The sequence below is a fragment of the Heliconius melpomene genome, chromosome 14 (genome assembly GCF_056956725.1).
Source record: "Heliconius melpomene rosina isolate 202511_hmr_F chromosome 14, ASM5695672v1, whole genome shotgun sequence".
NCBI classification, from domain to species: Eukaryota; Metazoa; Arthropoda; class Insecta; order Lepidoptera; family Nymphalidae; genus Heliconius; species Heliconius melpomene.
Window position 1 is genome coordinate 4,552,252 of NC_140402.1, and position 18,035 is coordinate 4,570,286.

The 18,035-nt window shown below is 36.1% G+C and overlaps 2 protein-coding genes across 2 annotated transcripts in view; one reads left to right on the forward strand and one right to left on the reverse strand.

The window, feature by feature from the left end:
- The first annotated feature begins 514 nt into the window (after positions 1-514).
- Positions 515-2,940, forward strand: LOC146532060 (uncharacterized). The gene is made up of 3 exons (XM_085197748.1): positions 515-720; positions 921-1,004; positions 1,147-2,940. Exons 1-3 carry the CDS (start codon positions 613-615, stop codon positions 2,827-2,829), a joined length of 1,875 nt encoding a protein of 624 aa, XP_085053874.1. The 5' UTR covers positions 515-612; the 3' UTR covers positions 2,830-2,940.
- A 330-nt stretch (positions 2,941-3,270) lies between these two features.
- Positions 3,271-18,035, reverse strand: part of Sdb (SAXO downstream of blistered) — a 31,971-nt gene continuing 17,206 nt past the window's right edge. Inside the window, exons 3-4 of the mRNA XM_085197022.1 lie at positions 10,412-12,588; positions 3,271-10,225 (exon numbers count right to left, since the gene is read on the reverse strand). Of these exons, the coding sequence (XP_085053148.1) occupies positions 3,525-10,225; positions 10,412-12,588 (8,878 nt within the window). The 3' untranslated portion in view covers positions 3,271-3,524. The remainder of the gene's footprint in view (positions 10,226-10,411; positions 12,589-18,035) is intronic.

Here is an 18,035-nt window from a genome sequence, read left to right on the forward strand (position 1 = left end):
AAATGCAAATTTTTATAATATTCATAATATGCACTTCTTTTTGTGTATTTATATCTAGCAGGCCATTGGATGAAGAAAACAACAGGTTCCTATACATATATTTGATTTTAATTCTTGTATATTTTTATATTTATTTTGGTTAATATTTGATGTATATGTTTTTTCATTATTGTTGTGTTTCTGCATTGATTTAACTTCTATTTTCTCGTATTCCGATTATTAAAATATAAAATATAGGAGGTCTTCGTGGCGCAGGGGCACAAGCGTGTGAGTGCATACAATACGGTTGTAGATTCGATTCCGACCCGGAGGAAAGAAAAACATTGTATTCTCATTTCATCGCTCTGGTAAAGAGACAAAGTAGATTCACGCCACTCAACACGCAATGCCTCCAGACTTTGGCGGTGTGTGTGTGAGTGCCTTAACTTTAGGTTCCCATGTTACCTCTGCCTACTCTGCCGCGTCTGATACAGCGTGGAGCTATCAAAAATATTGCTGCGAAATTGAAATTTTACAATGGCCATTTTTATACATTTGTATAATTTACAATAATTCTTAACTCAAAAAATATAGTTACGTTTTATATCTCACTTAAGCTATAAAGTTGTTAAGATGAATTTAACTTATTTTAGAGAAAGTAGTGACGCGGAGTATGAAGGCAACGACGATAGCAAACAAGATGAATATATTAGTGAAGATCAAGAACCTGCAAGCGACGAGGTATAAAAGCCAACATTTTATACTAACTTTATTTCAGGCAGGGGAACCTATTCTTGTGTATTTAGTTCCCACTCGGGGAATGACTTAGGTATATTCATTTTCCAAACGTCTTAACGTTTACGTTACATATTACCGAGAGGACAATACATTTAACTATCATGTAATTTGTATTGGTATTAGTTAAATAATAATTTTACCAGGTTCAAAGAGCAACAATTAACCATGAAGATAAACGTGAATCTCAAGAACGTGATTCACGCCTTGATCAAAACGGATATAAGGAAGTTAGTGGATTTTTTTAAGAGCTGTACTTAATAGTAATCCTAAGTCAATATGCTATTCTTAATAACATATTAATAATTAATAAGAGTAACTAGAATAAAAAAAAACTTCCTTCGTTCATTTAAAAATTCAATCGATTTATAGGTTTCTGATGTTGATTTAAATGATGACAAAGAAGCACGTCAAGATGAGCGTAACATAAATCTAAAACATGAAACTGATTTTTTTCCCCAAAGTCTACATAAAGATTATAACAGCGATACGAATAGAGCAATAGAGAGGACTGAAGATTTATCTTCCTTGCGTGATCATGATCCAAAAATAGGTAATAAAGATTTAAATACAGGACAAAATCCTGAATATTCCGGGGATTTACTATTTAAAATAAGTCAAGAAAATTTAAACAAGGAAAGAAATGATCAAATAGAAGTAGAAGATCAACCAAATTTGGAAAAACAACACTACATTAAAATGCAGCAAAATAAAGACTCTACTAATGGAAGAACTTATGAAAATACATTTAACATAAGAGACCGCCGGGAAACTCAAGCTCTTCAGTCTGAAGCGAAAAATTGTGACGCTAATGAAAGTAATGAAAGTTCTATTATTAACAATATAAAAAAATTATCGGATAAAGACCTAGAAAACCTACTTAATGCTCTTCCAGAAGATAAAAAAGCAATTTTAAGAAAAATTATGGATAAAAGAGAAATTACAAAAAAAGCGGGTGCTGTAGACGATCATAGCTTAGATTCAAGTAAACTAGAAGAGAGTTTTTCCATAGATTCTAAGTCTGTCTCAGATCTGGCAACAGACGCATCAGAAGCCAATAAACAAAGTGAGAGTGAAGAATGTACCACAAAAACCCAAGAAAATGAAAATGATTCAGGAAAAATAGAAAATAAATCTAGTTTAAATGCAAATGGACAGACTTTAGAGCTTAACGTTGAAGCTGCAACTTTAAGTAACTATAATAAAGAAACTTTTAAAAATGATAATAAAAGAGAAATCAGCTTAGACGAACATAAAAAAGAGCTACAAGAAGAAGTAAAATCTAACGATGATTCAACTGATGATAACTCTTATGATTCATCTTCAAACCAAGAAGTCATATGTTCGGATAACGAAGATTGGCTTGAATCTAAAGGTGAATCTAACGAGGATAGTAATACGCAAAAAAGGGAAATAAATAGAGAAAATATGTTCGAAAACGATGAATCTATTCGATCTTTGGAAGAGTCTTTTCCTAATGGCGACGCATACGACGAAGGTAATTTGAATATGGAGCCTTTAATTCGTGTTAAGCGAAGGCAATTAAACCACCGAGTTAAGAAACGAGATTTATCTTCCTTAGGTAGTGAGGTACCTTATATCCCGGGTTTCCAGGATAAAAAATGTGAAAATGTGGCATTAAATCAATTCGAGAATAAAAGATTTTCAAGACGTGACAAACAAATAAAACGGAACACGGTTGCTATAGCCGACAAAGACCATATTCAAGCTAATAGTTCTAAGTTGAATGAAAATTCAGATTTGGTTAAAATTCCTCAATATTCTGTTGGCTCGAATAACGAATTTTCAATTGTTAAAGGAGTAGACGAGAATATTGTAAACAATAGCGACATTAAAAATAATATACTTGTTGAAAACGACAAAGAGGATAGTGTTAAGCTAATTCGAAGCGGTCGCACCATAGATCCTATAAATAGCGATAATAATTTCGCGTCAGATAATTGTGTGGATACACCCAACTATCAAGGAGAAGACTCTTTTGAATCCCATTTAGAAAAGTTGGAAAACAATCTGAGTCGATCTAAAAGAATATAAATGAAGTGTTCGTGATCGTTAAAAGTATAATTGTATGGTACATTTTTATCTTTTCTTGTGTTAATTTATAATTTACGAGTAGTTTTTGAGTTATAATTATAAATATAGCTAATTTAATCCAATAAAAGATTTTTAAGCTATTTATTTCTATATTTCATTAGTTAGTGTGTAAAATAAATTTCTATTACAAGGAAATCAATATAGTTGAGAAGATTATATTACATGACGTGGACTATAATGCAACATTATAAATAAATGGTGCTGTTTTTTTGTATTGCAAGGAATGCTTTTAGTATTTGTTGGTATGAACATTGCATCGTTAGATTATTTAATCCCTAAAATGTTTTCTGTAAGTTTTTATGAAAACTGCAAAATTAAGATTTACACATACCTACAAATATTCAAAATATATTTTTAATTTTGTGAAAATAAAAAACGAAATAATATAGTATTTTTTTATTACATGGCAATAATTGATAAGTTATAAATATATTTAAAAAATTAAGTTAAACAATATTAAATGAAGTGATATTATGCATACATAATCTTTAAAATTAAAGGCACAAATTTTTTTAGACTAGCAATGTTAGCTTGTATAAAATATTAAATTTATATAAAAATCTTAATCAGATGCAAAGCTGGAGTACATAAAGAATGATACGGCTATCGGTTAGTAGTTGTTACATACAACAAATTTAAGATTTCTGCTGATTTGTTTTTGCCGTATAAAATTTGTGCTCTCTTGAGTCGCGAGTATGCTTAAATGGTGTCCGCGGGGACTCGATTAACGTTGCTGGGCAAGTTCCATGGACGTGAGTAGTATATTCTCGCTTATAACTCGTGCCTCCGTCTCCCAAAACGAAATTTGACGTAGTACCATGCCTTACTCGACGTTCCACTTTTTCAACACGTTCATTCCTTTCAGATTTTTCAGTGTGATTAGATCTTGAGAAGCTGCCGTAGGAACGAGCCTCAGATTGACCATAAAACTCTCCACCGACACGAAGATTATCTCGAACAACAACACGCGGCTGTCGATCTACAGCCAGTGTTGATTGACCGTCACGTTTTTGTTGACGGCGGATATCGGTGTTTTCATTTTGTTCAGTAATTACAGATGTATGATCGCGACCAGAACGATGCATTGAACTTATACTCTTTCTGTCAGCACTATGTGTTGAGTTACTTATATATTCTCCACGCTCATTGAGGTTCGTTATGCTCTTTCTTTGTGCGGCTGCAGTGGAACTGATAGAATGATGGGCTTCAGTTGTCGAAGATACACCTTTTCTATGAAGTACTGCATTTGTACTTGACAAATCAGATACCAAATCGGATGTACGTTTATGGTGTCCACTACGCGAAGCCTGGTCTGTTGATACAGTTGAGGCTTCTCCTCCGCCGTGCATGGCTCTCTGAAATTCAATGCTCGTTTTTGTTACACTGTCACTTATTTGATTTCTGTTTACGCTATGATTGTGTGATTGATGCACTGATGATACTTTAGAAATATTTTGCTCGACACGACTTCCTGAAGATGACGTTCCTGTTGACGATCTTTGCACTTGACGCTCGCTTGAACGAGTACCACGCTGATGTTGATCGTCTGTATCATAAGATGAAGTCATGTGATGAATAGGTGACTCTGTAATTATTTGCTTTCTATGAATGTGATCTCCTGTAATATGTCTCTGTGTTTGTCTAGAATTGGTGTGTGTCGAATGGGAAGTGTTATTTTCGACGTGACTCATTGACTGAGTGGAATGTGTGGAATTGTGTATGTTTTCATGGGAACGGGTATCTGAAGATACATAACCATGATGTTGGGTATGTATATTTTGATTCGAAGATGTTGAATGTTGTCCAGAATTTATAATTTTCTGTGAAGATATTGCACCAATATCTTTTGTTGAATGTTCAGAGACTGAATGATTTGATGATTGATTTAAATTATCAGTTCTCTTTTCCACTACAAATGTGGTGTTCGCAGTGTTCTGGAACTTTTGACTGTCATTGCTTAAATTCACTTGTCCTGAAGATACAATGTTGCTCGAGATGTTTCTGGTTTTGTTTTTATCAACCTCAGTACGCCCATCAATTACATTTTTCAAGTTTGCACTTCCTGATTTATCAGTATTCGTCACGACTTCAACATTTCTAGTTACATTTACCCATTTCCCTGCAATTAGCTTCTTCTCTGTTATTTGTTTTATTATTTTATTAGTAGAAGATGAATGTTGAATATTTGTAGTATCACTCTTATTTATAACATTTCTTTCCGTAGATTGTCTTTTATGTGAACGATCCGTTGCATTCCGGTCGGTAGTATCGCGTGATAATGACTGACTTACATCTTTTGATGATGATGTAATAGAAGTGTCTTGCAATTTATTACGGTTTACATTTGATGGACCATCGTGACCTTTAGTACCAGAAACTATATGAGACTTTTCAACTACTTTATCATGAGTTCCCATCACTTTAGTAGTACGTGTCTCTGAATGAGATTTTTGCACACTGCTATCATGGTGCTTATCGGATATAGTTTTAGTAATGTATGATTTTACATCATGATCAGAATGTGTATGTTTAGAGGTGTCAATATCTCTTGCAGTTATATCAGTTAAATTACTTGTATCGTGAATCCTTTTACTCGCTTCAGGACTAGAGCGATGGGAGGTATGTCGTTCCTCTATAACTGAGTGAGAACTTTCCTTGGTTTGAGAATAATCAGCCCTACTGACAGACGATGGATATTGTTTATTATTTCCTTCGGGATATAGATTGTCCTTCGGTCGAATAGGACTAGCTCGTTCGCTTGTCTGCCACTGTGGTTTAGTAGGTTGACCAAAATGTTTGTCAGGTTTTATATTATCTTCTCTTCTACTTTGTGTATCCTGTGGCTCGCCTGGTCCATAAATAGGTATCTCTCTAGATTTATCACCAGGACGTCGTTCTGATAAATGAGGCTTATTATTTGCTGTGTCCCAAGACCTTTCTCCAGTCTTATCATTTGGTCTCTCTCCTGGGTGATAGTTAAGTTTTGACATTGGCTTCTCATTTGTTCTGTCTACTGGCCTGTCACTCTCAGGTCTATAATGAGGTTTATCTTCTGGTTCATCACGATATCTTTCTTTTGTTTTATATTCAGGTCTTTCTTCTGGTTTATCACTCTTTATAGGGCGACTATCTTCTCTATTTCCAGGTTTATCCCATTTAGGTCGTGAAGGTTTCTCATCTTTAGGACCAGAATAATCATTCTGTCCATTTGGTTGAGGAGAATGTCGTTGAGAAAGATTGGTTACTTCTGATGTTTTTAGTGTTGTATAACGACTAGAGTCATCTTCAATGTATTTAGTATAGTGCTCAGAAACTGATGTTTTATCATCGATATAATTCTTGTCATGTTTTTGTGTGTACGTGGGTTTATCAGGCTTCTGTCCATCTGTAGTATCTTTAGGCTCATCCTTCTCTGGGTAATATGTAATAGCTGACTTGACATCTTTTTTTACTTTGTAGTCATCCCTGCGAGTATGGTCTTCAAAAACACCCTCTATTTTAAGATTATCCTCTCTGCGAGTTAATTTAACTCTTTGGCCTTTTACAACACGATATGTATCAGAAGAGCGAATATTTTCCATTGTACCTTCCATCTTAAGATTATCCTCATGTTTAACGATAGTTCTTCTATCACCTGTAACTACATTGTAGTCATTTCTTTGCTTCATATCTATAAATTCACCTTCTATCTTCAAGTTGTCTTCTCTTCGGATTATATCAACTCTATCGACATTTTTACGTATATCCAAATCTCTTTCAATTGTTATATTATCAACATGTTTTATAAGTTTGCGCCTTTCAGCTGGCTGGGATGGTACTACTTCTGGCTTATAAAATTTACCATCAGGTTTTAAGTTATCTTGAGGTTTTACTACTGGTGCCCGTTCACCTTTAGTAGCACTATAATCATTTCGGACATGTAAATCAATAAATTCACCTTCTGTTCGTAAATTGTCTTCATGTCTCTGTATTATAATTTTTTCAGTTTTGTCAATACGTTTGTAATCGTCTCTTGAGCGATGAACATCAATACTTCCTTCCATTTTCAAATGGTCTTCATGTCTAACAACATCAGCTCTATCTCCTTTAGTTATGGAGTAATCAGTTCTACGAATAACTTCCATTTTTCCTTCAGGTTTAAGATTATCCTTGGGTTTCTTGACATCAGGACGTTCGGCCGGACGCCAATCGTCGCGTTTTGGTGTATCAATTTTGCCTTCAGGTTTTAAATTATCTTGTGGTTTTTTAGGTGTTGGTCTCTCAGCTGGTTTCCATTCCTCATGTTTTGGTTTTTCAAACTGTCCCTCTGGCCTTAAATTATCTTTAGGTTTTTTAACTTCAGGTTTTTCAGCTGGTTGCCATTTATCTCGGGTAGGAGTTTCGAAATGACCCTCTGGCTTAAGATTGTCCTGTGGCTTTTTAGGTGTTTGTCTTTCAGCTGGACGCCATTCATCTTGCTTAGGCTTTTCGAATGTTCCTTCTGGCGTAAGGTTATCAACAGGTTTCTTTATCTCAGGCCTGTCAGCTGGTTGCCACCTTTCTTTTTTAGGTGTTTCAAAATCACCTTCAGGTTTTAGATTATCTTGGGGTTTCTTTGGCGTTTGTCTTTCTGCTGGCTGCCAATGTTCCGGAGTACGAGAATTAAATTCTCCTTCTGGTTTCAGATTATCCTTCGGTTTCTTTTGACTTGGTCTTTCTGCGGGTTGCCATTTGGTTTTTTCAGGAGTGGTAAAATCACCTTCAGGATGAAGATTGTCATCTGGACGACGAACAGGAGCTCGTTCGCCAGGACGCCATTTCTCTGGTTGACGTTTCTCAAATTCGCCTTCAGGATGTAAATTGTCTTGAGGTTTCTTAGGCTTTGGTCGTTCAGCAGGCCGCCATTCTTGTGATTTAGGTTGTTCAAAGTTGCCTTCTGGTCTAAGGTTATCTTGCGGTTTCTTTTGTTCAGGACGTTCAGCAGGGCGCCATTGTTCCTTCTCTGGGGTTGTAAATTCGCCTTCTGGTCGCAAGTTGTCATGTGGTCGACGTACTGGTTCACGGTCACCAGGACGCCAGTGATCAGGTTGTCGTTTTTCAAACTCCCCTTCCGGGCGTAAATTATCCTCTGGTTTTTTAGGCCTAGGCCTTTCTGCAGGACGCCATTCTTCTTGTTTAGGTGTTTCGAAATCACCTTCAGGTTTCAAGTTGTCTTTTGGTTTTTTGGGAGTTTCCCTCTCAGCAGGTCGCCATTCTTTTGGTTTAGGTTTTTCGAAATCTCCTTCAGGCTTAAGGTTATCTTTTGGTTTATTTTGAACAGGCCGTTCTGCTGGTTGCCACTCGTCCGGTATCCTTTGTTCGAATTGCCCTTCAGGCCATAAATTGTCATGAGGCTTTTTAGGTTTTTGCCTTTCCGCCGGCTGCCATTTTTCTTTCTCTGGCGTTTCAAAATCACCCTCAGGCTTAAGATTGTCTTTAGGTTTTTTCTGTACAGGTCGCTCTGCTGGTTGCCACTGTATTTTATCCGGAGTGGTAAATTCTCCTTCAGGTTTTAAGTTATCATCTGGACGTTTCACTGGTGCCCTGTCGCCTGGACGCCATTCTTCTGGCCGCCGTTTCTCAAAATCACCTTCAGGCCGTAAGTTATCATCAGGCCTTTTAGGTATCGGTCGTTCTGCAGGACGCCACTTTTCTTTTTCAGGAGTTTCAAAATCACCCTCGGGTTTAAGGTTATCTTTAGGCTTTTTAGGTATTTGCCTTTCGGCGGGACGCCATTCTTCGGGTTGCGGTTGTTCAAAGTCTCCTTCTGGTCTTAAATTATCTTTCGGTTTTCGTTGAACGGGACGTTCAGCAGGTTTCCACTCTTCATGATGAGGCACTTCAAATTGGCCTTCAGGCATAAGGTTATCCTTTGGTTTCTTTTGGATAGGTCTTTCAGCAGGTCGCCATAGCACTTTATCAGGTGTTGAAAATTCACCCTCAGGACGAAGATTGTCTTCAGGTTTTTTAGGTTTTGAACGATCAGCAGGCCTCCATTCCTCTTTTGTAGGGCTCTCGAATTCACCCTCTGGTTTTAAATTATCTTTAGGCTTTTTAAGAGTTGGTCGTTCGGCAGGACGCCACTCATCGGGCTTATGTTGATCGAATTCTCCCTCTGGCTTAAGATTATCTTTAGGTTTCCTTTGGACAGGTCGTTCCGCGGGTTGCCACTTTTCTTTTGTAGGGGTTGAAAATTCACCTTCAGGACGTAAATTATCTTCTGGCCTTATTTGCTTTGGACGTTCTGCAGGCCTCCATTCCTCATGAACTGGCGTTTCAAATTTACCTTCAGGCTTGAGGTTATCTTCTGGTCTTTTTTGTTTGGGACGATCAGCAGGTCTCCATTCTTCTTTTAATGGACTCTCAAATTCACCCTCAGGATTTAAGTTGTCCTTAGGTTTTTTAGCAGTTTGTCTTTCAGCAGGACGCCATTCGTCGGGCTTGTATTGATCAAATTCACCCTCAGGTTTTAAATTATCCTTAGGTTTCTTAGCAGTTTGTCTTTCAGCGGGACGCCATTCGTCGGGCTTGTATTGGTCAAATTCACCCTCTGGCTTTAGATTATCTTTAGGTTTCTTTTGGACAGGCCGTTCAGCAGGACGCCACTCTTCTTTTTGTGGCGTAGTAAATTCCCCTTCTGGTTTAAGGTTATCTATAGGCTTTTTAGGAGTTTGCTTTTCAGCAGGGCGCCATTCTTCAGGTTTGTACTGATCGAATTCACCTTCCGGTTTTAGATTATCCTCTGGTTTCTTTTGAATTGGTCGGTCGGCTGGACGCCATTTTTCTTTCTCAGGAGTTGAAAATTCACCTTCAGGACGCAAATTATCTTCAGGTTTTATCTGTTTAGGGCGTTCTGCAGGTCGCCATTTTTCATTTACTGGTGCATCAAAATCACCTTCTGGCTTAAGATTATCTTTTGGTTTCCTTGCAATAAGACGCTTTTGATGTGTTTCTTCATAAGTCTTATATTCTTCTTGAGTAGTTGTTACATTTTCAATATCCTCAGAGGAATAGAACTTTTCAAAATCTTCTTTTGTCCATGTACGACGTCGTTGAGGGCGTTCTACTATCGTACTTTTTTCTGTAAAATCTTTTTGATTAGAAGTTACAAACTCAATATCACCTTCATGAGTTAAATTATCTGTTTTACGTGTAATTAAAGTAGTTCTTTCAACTGTATCTGTATAATCGATGTATTCCGATTTTGATGTTGTTTCTACTGTCATATCTCCTTCGATTTTGGTCCAAGTATTACGTCTCACTGGTTTAGGTCGTTCCACAGGTTTAATAGTATACTCCGTACGTAATGTCGTCGTATCTGTAAAGAACATGATTTAAAAATTGATAAGATGACATTTAACAATAACAGCTAAAGGTTTAATTTATTCTCTGTAGAGATCTAATGAAGAATATTAAGTCAATGTTTTTTATTGTATGTGATACATAAATAAATGATTATAAAAACTACAAAATAAAATAACATAGAAATAAAAATGTTCATTACCTGTGAATTCGCCTTCTGTAATAATATTATCAGTACGTCTAATTATTTCAGCTCGTTCTCCAATAACTTGCTTATAATCTTCGGTAATTGTCCTCGAAGTCGTAAATTCTCCTTCAGGTTTCAAATTATCTTGTGGCTTTTTCTGCTGAGGCCTTTCAGCAGGTTTCCATTGTTCTTTCTGAGGAGTAGTAAATTCTCCTTCAGGTTTTAAGTTATCTTCTGGACGTCTAATAGGTTCTCTCTCACCAGGTTGCCATTTGTCAGGTTTTCTTCTTTCAAATTCACCCTCTGGTCTAAGGTTATCTTCTGGTTTTTTCTGCTCTGGTCGTTCAGCAGGTCTCCATTTTTGTTTTTCTGGGGTAGAAAATTCTCCCTCAGGTTTTAAATTATCCTCAGGCTTTTTAGGCTTTTGACGTTCCGCTGGACGCCATGGCTCTTTTTCAGGTGTAGAAAATTCACCTTCAGGCTTAAGATTATCTTCTGGCCGCCGGGTTGGTGCCCGATCACCTGGACGCCACTCATCAGGTTTTCTTCTTTCAAATTCACCTTCAGGTTTTAAATTATCCTCAGGGCGCTTGACAGGAGCTCGATCACCTGGTTTCCATGCTTCGGGTCTACGGTCTTCAAAATCGCCTTCTGGCTTAAGATTATCTTGAGGTCGACGGACAGGTTCTCTGTCACCTGGGCGCCACTCATCAGGCTTACGTTTTGCAAATTCTCCTTCAGGATATAAGTTATCTTCAGGCTTTCTAGGCTTTTGCCGTTCAGCTGGTCGCCATTGCTCTTTCTCAGGTGTGGTAAATTCTCCCTCTGGTCGTAGATTATCTTCGGGACGTTTTGTTGGAGCTCGATCACCGGGCTGCCATTCTTCAGGACGTCTCCGTTCAAATTCTCCTTCTGGTTTTAAATTATCCTTTGGTTTTTTAACTGGAGCCCTATCACCTGGTTTCCATTCTTCTGGTCTTCTATCTTCAAAATCACCTTCTGGTTTTAAATTATCTTCTGGTCGTCGAACAGGTGCTCTATCACCAGGACGCCATTCTTCTGGCTTTCGTTTCTCAAATTCTCCCTCAGGACGTAAATTATCTTCTGGTTTTTTAGGCTTCTGTCGTTCTACCGGGCGCCACGGTTCTTTCTCAGGAGTAGTGAAATCACCCTCTGGCTTTAGATTATCTTCAGGACGTCTTACCGGCGCTCTATCACCAGGTCTCCATACCTCTGGTCTTCTGTCTTCAAAGTCACCCTCTGGTTTTAAATTATCTTCAGGCTTTCGAATAGGGGCTCTATCACCAGGACGCCACTCATCAGGCTTGCGCCTTTCGAATTCTCCTTCTGGACGCAAATTATCTTCTGGTCTTATTGGTTTTTGCCTCTCAGCTGGTCGCCAGAGGTCTTTTTCAGGACTCGTGAATTCTCCTTCTGGTCTGAGATTATCTTCAGGACGACGAGTGGGTGCTCGATCACCAGGCTGCCATTGTTGAGGTTGCCGCTTCTCAAAATCTCCCTCTGGTTTTAGATTATCTTCGGGTCGCTTTACAGGTGCACGATCGCCAGGTCGCCACTCTTCAGGCCGTCTGTCTTCAAAGTCACCCTCTGGTCTTAAATTATCTTGTGGGCGCCTTACAGGCTCTCTATCACCAGGACGCCATTCCTCGGGAATACGTCTCTCAAAGTCTCCTTCAGGACGTAAATTATCCTCAGGTTTTTTAGGTTTTTGACGTTCAGCTGGACGCCAAGTTTCTTTTTCAGGTGTAGCAAAATCACCTTCTGGCTTTAGATTATCTTCAGGACGACGGGTTGGTGCCCTATCGCCAGGTCGCCACTCTTCCGGCTTTCGCTTTTCGAAATCACCCTCTGGCTTCAGATTATCTTCAGGCTTTTTAACAGGAGCTCTTTCTCCTGGACGCCACTCCTCGGGCCTTCTTTTTTCAAAATCGCCCTCAGGCTTTAGATTATCTTCTGGTTTTGTTGGCTTAGGTCGTTCAACAGGTTGCCAGCGAGGACGTTCGGGTTCTTCAAAATCGCCTTCTAATCTCAAGTGATCTTCGTGATGAACAGCTGTAGTACGGCTGACATGTTTTTCATCATAATCTTGTTTGTATGCGGAGACCACGCTCGTAGTGTGCTCCACATCAAACAATGGCTCCGGGACATCATTGTGTGTGCAACGGTGACGCCTGCAAAGAAATATATAAGATTATTAAAGTATTCTGATAGTAAAAATTGTTTTATTAATGTATAAATATCTCCTGTCTATATATTTTGATGCATAAGTTCTATAGGAAAATACCGGCATGTATTAAAGTTACAATCACATTTAAATAAACTATTAATATTTTTTTATCCAATCGTATGAATAATTGGAGCTCTATATATAAGAAATCTATATTGGTATAAAGTGTTATTCTTAGATTAACAATATACCTTCTTCTGACACGATACGGGTGTAAGTATATGGGAAGATATCTCGGTTGTGGCAAAGGTGGCAGCGTGACAGGTCCAGCCATATCCCATCCATAGTGTTTAGTTCAAAACTTTTACAACCAGGCAAAAGGATAACACTACTTGGAGTAGAAAACTTGAATAGGCCATTGAGACAAAAAATGTATTTTTATGTAGATAATAATTAATCGGGCCCAATGAATAGGCGCTAAATGTTCACATTTTTCCCCCCCAGTTTACGAAAATATGTATACCACATACATACAACAAAAATATCTTTTTTCAATTTTTCACTACCACCAAGGAAAGAACCAAGCAACCCGATCCGTCGCGAATCCCATCGCCTACTGCCGTATGCTTTGTTCTTTTCCCCAATATAGGTATTTTTATTATCTACATTTTTTTTTATTCTTATTTGTATTTTTAAACAGACTCTATATCAAAATAAGATTGAAATTGAAAATAACCAAATTAAGCTTTTTCGTGTATTTTAATAATATAAATTTGATAGATATATTAAAACTGTAACATTTATTTCATCCAAAGGTATATAAATACATATATTATATGTTAATATTACCTATATTATAAAGAACCCAAAATGTAAAGTGCTTCATACAAAAATCATTACTAAACTTAATGATCATTGCTCATGTATTTCATGAAAGCCGTTGCTAAGAAACATAATATGAAAAAATAACCAGAACATGCAAGTATTTATTTCGATATATAAATATGAAGCTTAGATTTAAAAATATTCTCAGAGATTTATACATAAAGAGAAAGACTAAAGTAATCATATCATTGATAGAACAAAGAAGCTTTGTAACGTAAGTGGGCGACTGGTGTCCCGATATAGCACTGACTCAATATCATGTAAGGACCCATTCTCTGTAATGTTATCCTTTTCAGAACTAATAAACTATTGGGTGGAAGAAATGACAATTAATTATATAATTGGATTTCCAAATGATAATAGATATAAAATATATATTTAGGTATTATAGTTAACTGTATTCGAAAAAACAAAATATTGAATTAAGCAACCATATTATATGTTAAATGGAAATGGAAATATATTATACGTTTATATTAATAGGCAGGTTTCTTTACAGCTCGTCCCAAATTCTCATATTTTAATCATGAACGCAATTTGTCGCCTAGCGATCTGAATCAAACATGTCCTAATTCGGTCCTTGTATTCTAGACGATCAATAACAAACAAATAACAAACGCGAACAAACTGTTACGTTTTTCTTTAGAATTACATAGTTTTTTTAAATATATTCCTTATATTATTATGCATATTTAATTCTACTTTTAGCTATTTATTTTTAATTGGGTCATGTTATATTTAGTAATAAATAAAAAAAAAAATTTAATTTACCTTATTAATAGCATTTATCCAATATATGTTTTATATTTAGTCATAGGTCCATTTGGAATCTCACAACCGAAACAATTAGACGTTGTTCAACACTGCTACTAGAAAGTGATAACTTTCAGAGTCGGTTGCTATGTACATAAATACCAAGCAGGTACCTTCTAGTAAGGATTATGGTCCTATGGTTGTAGATGGAGCCTATCCTCTAATATATTAAAAAATATTCTTTGTTTCAATATTATACCGGAAAGTAAGTATAGAAAGTAAAATAAGATGAAAATAGACATCAGTCAAGATAAAGAATTGCTTCGTATTTATGTACGTGTTTAATTAAAATAGACAAGTTATTAATCCAAAAGGTGGTGGGGTCAAATAGTAAAATCTTAATAACCAGTACCACCACCACCACCAATAGAATAAGAAATAAGAGAACCTATGAAGATTTCAAAAATAATTATTCTCTCGAAAGATTTCTGACACAAGTGTATGTACATCTTACAAGTATAAAGGGTTGATAATTCCGCGAACACAAGCAAATTGACCATGACATATTTATACGAATCACAATTGTTCTTGCAACTGACATTACGTTATATATATTTTGTTTTAAAGTAATTAAATACAAGTTTGAAGAAAACAATTGAGCTTCAACGTGACACTGGCGAAGTGATTTTGTGCTCAACTGGCACGCTCGGAACGCCATATTAGAAAGAACAGAACAGAACAATTGAGTACACTGTAATGTTATTAAAAAAATCTGTCAAGTGCGAGTCATACTAGACCACCGAGCCTTCTGAACCAATACTTAAGTTTACAGGCATATGAGCCCATTTTGTATGAAATGAACTACAAATATAAGATTGTAATGCCTTTTTTTATGAAATATTATAGATATTTTCTATTTTCTCTTTTCACATTTTTCCCACATTTTTCATTTCGTGCCAAAATTCATAACTGTAGTCGATGAAAAGTAACTTATAAATTTTCACATTATACAGCGATTTTTATATTTATACAAAATAAAATAAATATGTCATTAAGAATTATGTAATTAAGAAATTAAACCAGAAGCAATAACATTGTCGATTGACAAATAAATAATTGACAGGAATAAGGACTATATCATGAGATTTAAATTTTGTAGGTATGTATAACACAGGAAATTTAGTTTTCCTTGAATTATTGATTTATTAAACGGTAAGAGAGGTAGGGGAGACCTCGATTGACGTAAAAAGCATGAGGACCCTCCTGAGGGCATGTTGATGACAGATGGACGAGGCGAAAGAGGTATGTAGAGTTCTCTTTTACTACCTCGCGAGGGATGCAGCGTGAAGCTAGATTAGATTAGATTTGTTAATTAACAAAAAGAACAGAATTTCTCTAAGTGAATAATAAAATAGCTAAAACCTAAATTTTCACATTCAGCTCTTAAGAGATATTTACCATATGGTTTCGCAAGAACAGATCCTGACTCAGATGGTGACGACTCTTCTATCTATATTGGGCGTATTACTCAACCAGAGATTTCAATAAGTGCTTGTGATTAATTTGTTTATGAGAAATATATGTATTTGTTTATTGTTTTTAGTAAAGCTGTTAGTTATTTTGTCTTATTCTTATTATTTATAACTTGGTGTCACGTATACAAGGTCTGCCACAGAAATAAATGCTTAATTTATGCTTAAATTTCACAATAAATTATAATAAATAAGTCAAATTACCTCTAGTTACTTAATAACTTAAAACAATCTAATTACTAGTAAACAATCTAATTAGCTAAAGTTATCATTAAGTTGTGAATTTTAAAATTATTTTAAAGTAACTCGGTCGACTACCTCCGTTTCAGTTCAAGACAGCTCAGTAAAATTGAATTTTATCAAAAGTAAAAAGAGAACTTGGCACCCATATAGATCTCCCATTATTTGTCGGTGCAATCGGGAACGACATTTACTCAACATTTTTTTACTTGGCTCTCATTTCACATTTACGTTTTTATGGTACTTATAACAATTCTTTACAAAAAAAAAACAATAACAATTATAAACATATATGGCATACATAAATATTTTTTCTTCATTCGTATTGTATTGGTATTCTGAGTGTAATTTATTGTTTCGGTGAATCCGAAAATTAGCATTTTCGTATGGCATCGCGGAGACACGGACGCGAACCACGGTCATCGACGCGGATCGCCGGCGCGGCGGTGGCGGCGTGAGAAGACAAGTTAGGGCCGTCATCAGAGCTGATGATCGTTTCAGATATATTTTATTTGTAGAATAAAATAAAAATACGTAATAAACGTTTTCTTTTTTCGGGGAATAAAAGTATTCCATATTGTAATTTTTCCGCTCTGGTAACAAAACAAAGCGTGGCGTCTAGTTCCCCCACTCAACACGTAATGTCTCAAAAATTTTAATTAATTTAATTAAATTATATCCACATTTTTTATTTCCAATTTGCAATGGTAAATTTAAAAGAATTTATAGTACATAATTCTATATTAATGTAGCCATTACTTTTAAGGCATTATTACATTTGCCTACGCGACGATACCAAGGTGACCCATTGTTGGCTTCAAGTGCAAAATAATAACTGGCGGAAATAATTGTATGACGCCGACGATTACATCGACGACCTTAAAAATCATATGAATAAAAACTAGTGTAATTTGGCTCGTTTTAATAAAGATAGATAGATAAAAGGAAAACGGGAACCGACTCTATGGAAATGTTTTAAATCATAATTTAATAAATAATAAGCAAGAGGATCCCCCGGGAGGGCTGTTATGAAGAGGTTGATGACAGTGAACAAGGCGAAAGAGGTATGCAGAGAATGTAGCCTTTGGCGCTCCGTTCCCCCTGACTACCCCGCTAGGGATACAGTGTAAAACTAAGTCAAGTTAACCTTTGCAATTTTTTTAGATAGCTTATAGCCTGTCTTATAGGAAATTCTCTAGAATATTAGTCTTTGCGTTTCTAAGATTGACAGACGAATATTTATTTGATACAAAATATAAACCAGTTTACAATTACAGACCAGTTTTGCCAATGACCATTTTTTGTGCAGTATAACCAAGTTCTAATATTTTATGAGTTAGTTATTTTGGAACATAGCAAAGAACTCGAGCTATAGACAAAGTTGGCTATAATTTGTAGGCTTAAAAAATTAATAAAATTAAATATAAACAGCTTCACCCTGTATTCTTCGTACAATCGGCTAGGAACACGACTAGTTTATAATAATATTTTTAATACGGATAAGTGTAGGTGTTATATATAGTATGGAGCATTACGGTACACTAAAATATTATTTATTATTTGAATATTAATACCTATGAATTTACTGTATTTGCCTATAAATTTACTGTTCTCAAAGAATAGGCGGCTTAAGCTGGTGAGAGCAAGTCGGCATTAACGTGGGTGTTACGAACCAGTCACAGCCATAAGAAGGTCGTCGACCATATGGTCGGTCTAGTCTTATATTAAATTAAAGAAATCTTTTTGAGGCCAGTCGTGGCGCAGAGGCTCAATTGTCTGTAAACGCGACTGGTTGTGAGTTCGACCCCCACTCCAAGAATTGAAATATTAATTTAAAATTATATTTTTCGTTGTCGTCGTAAAATCGTCGGAAAATGGAAAACGGAGTGTCTTAACACTTCTCTCTGCTTACCCTGCAATATCTATATATATAAAAGGACTTGTACTCACTGACTGAGGTAAGACGCACGCACAGCCGTAACCACTGTGCGTAGAAACGTGAAATTTGGACAGATGTTTACTTTCGTAATCTGAACATCCA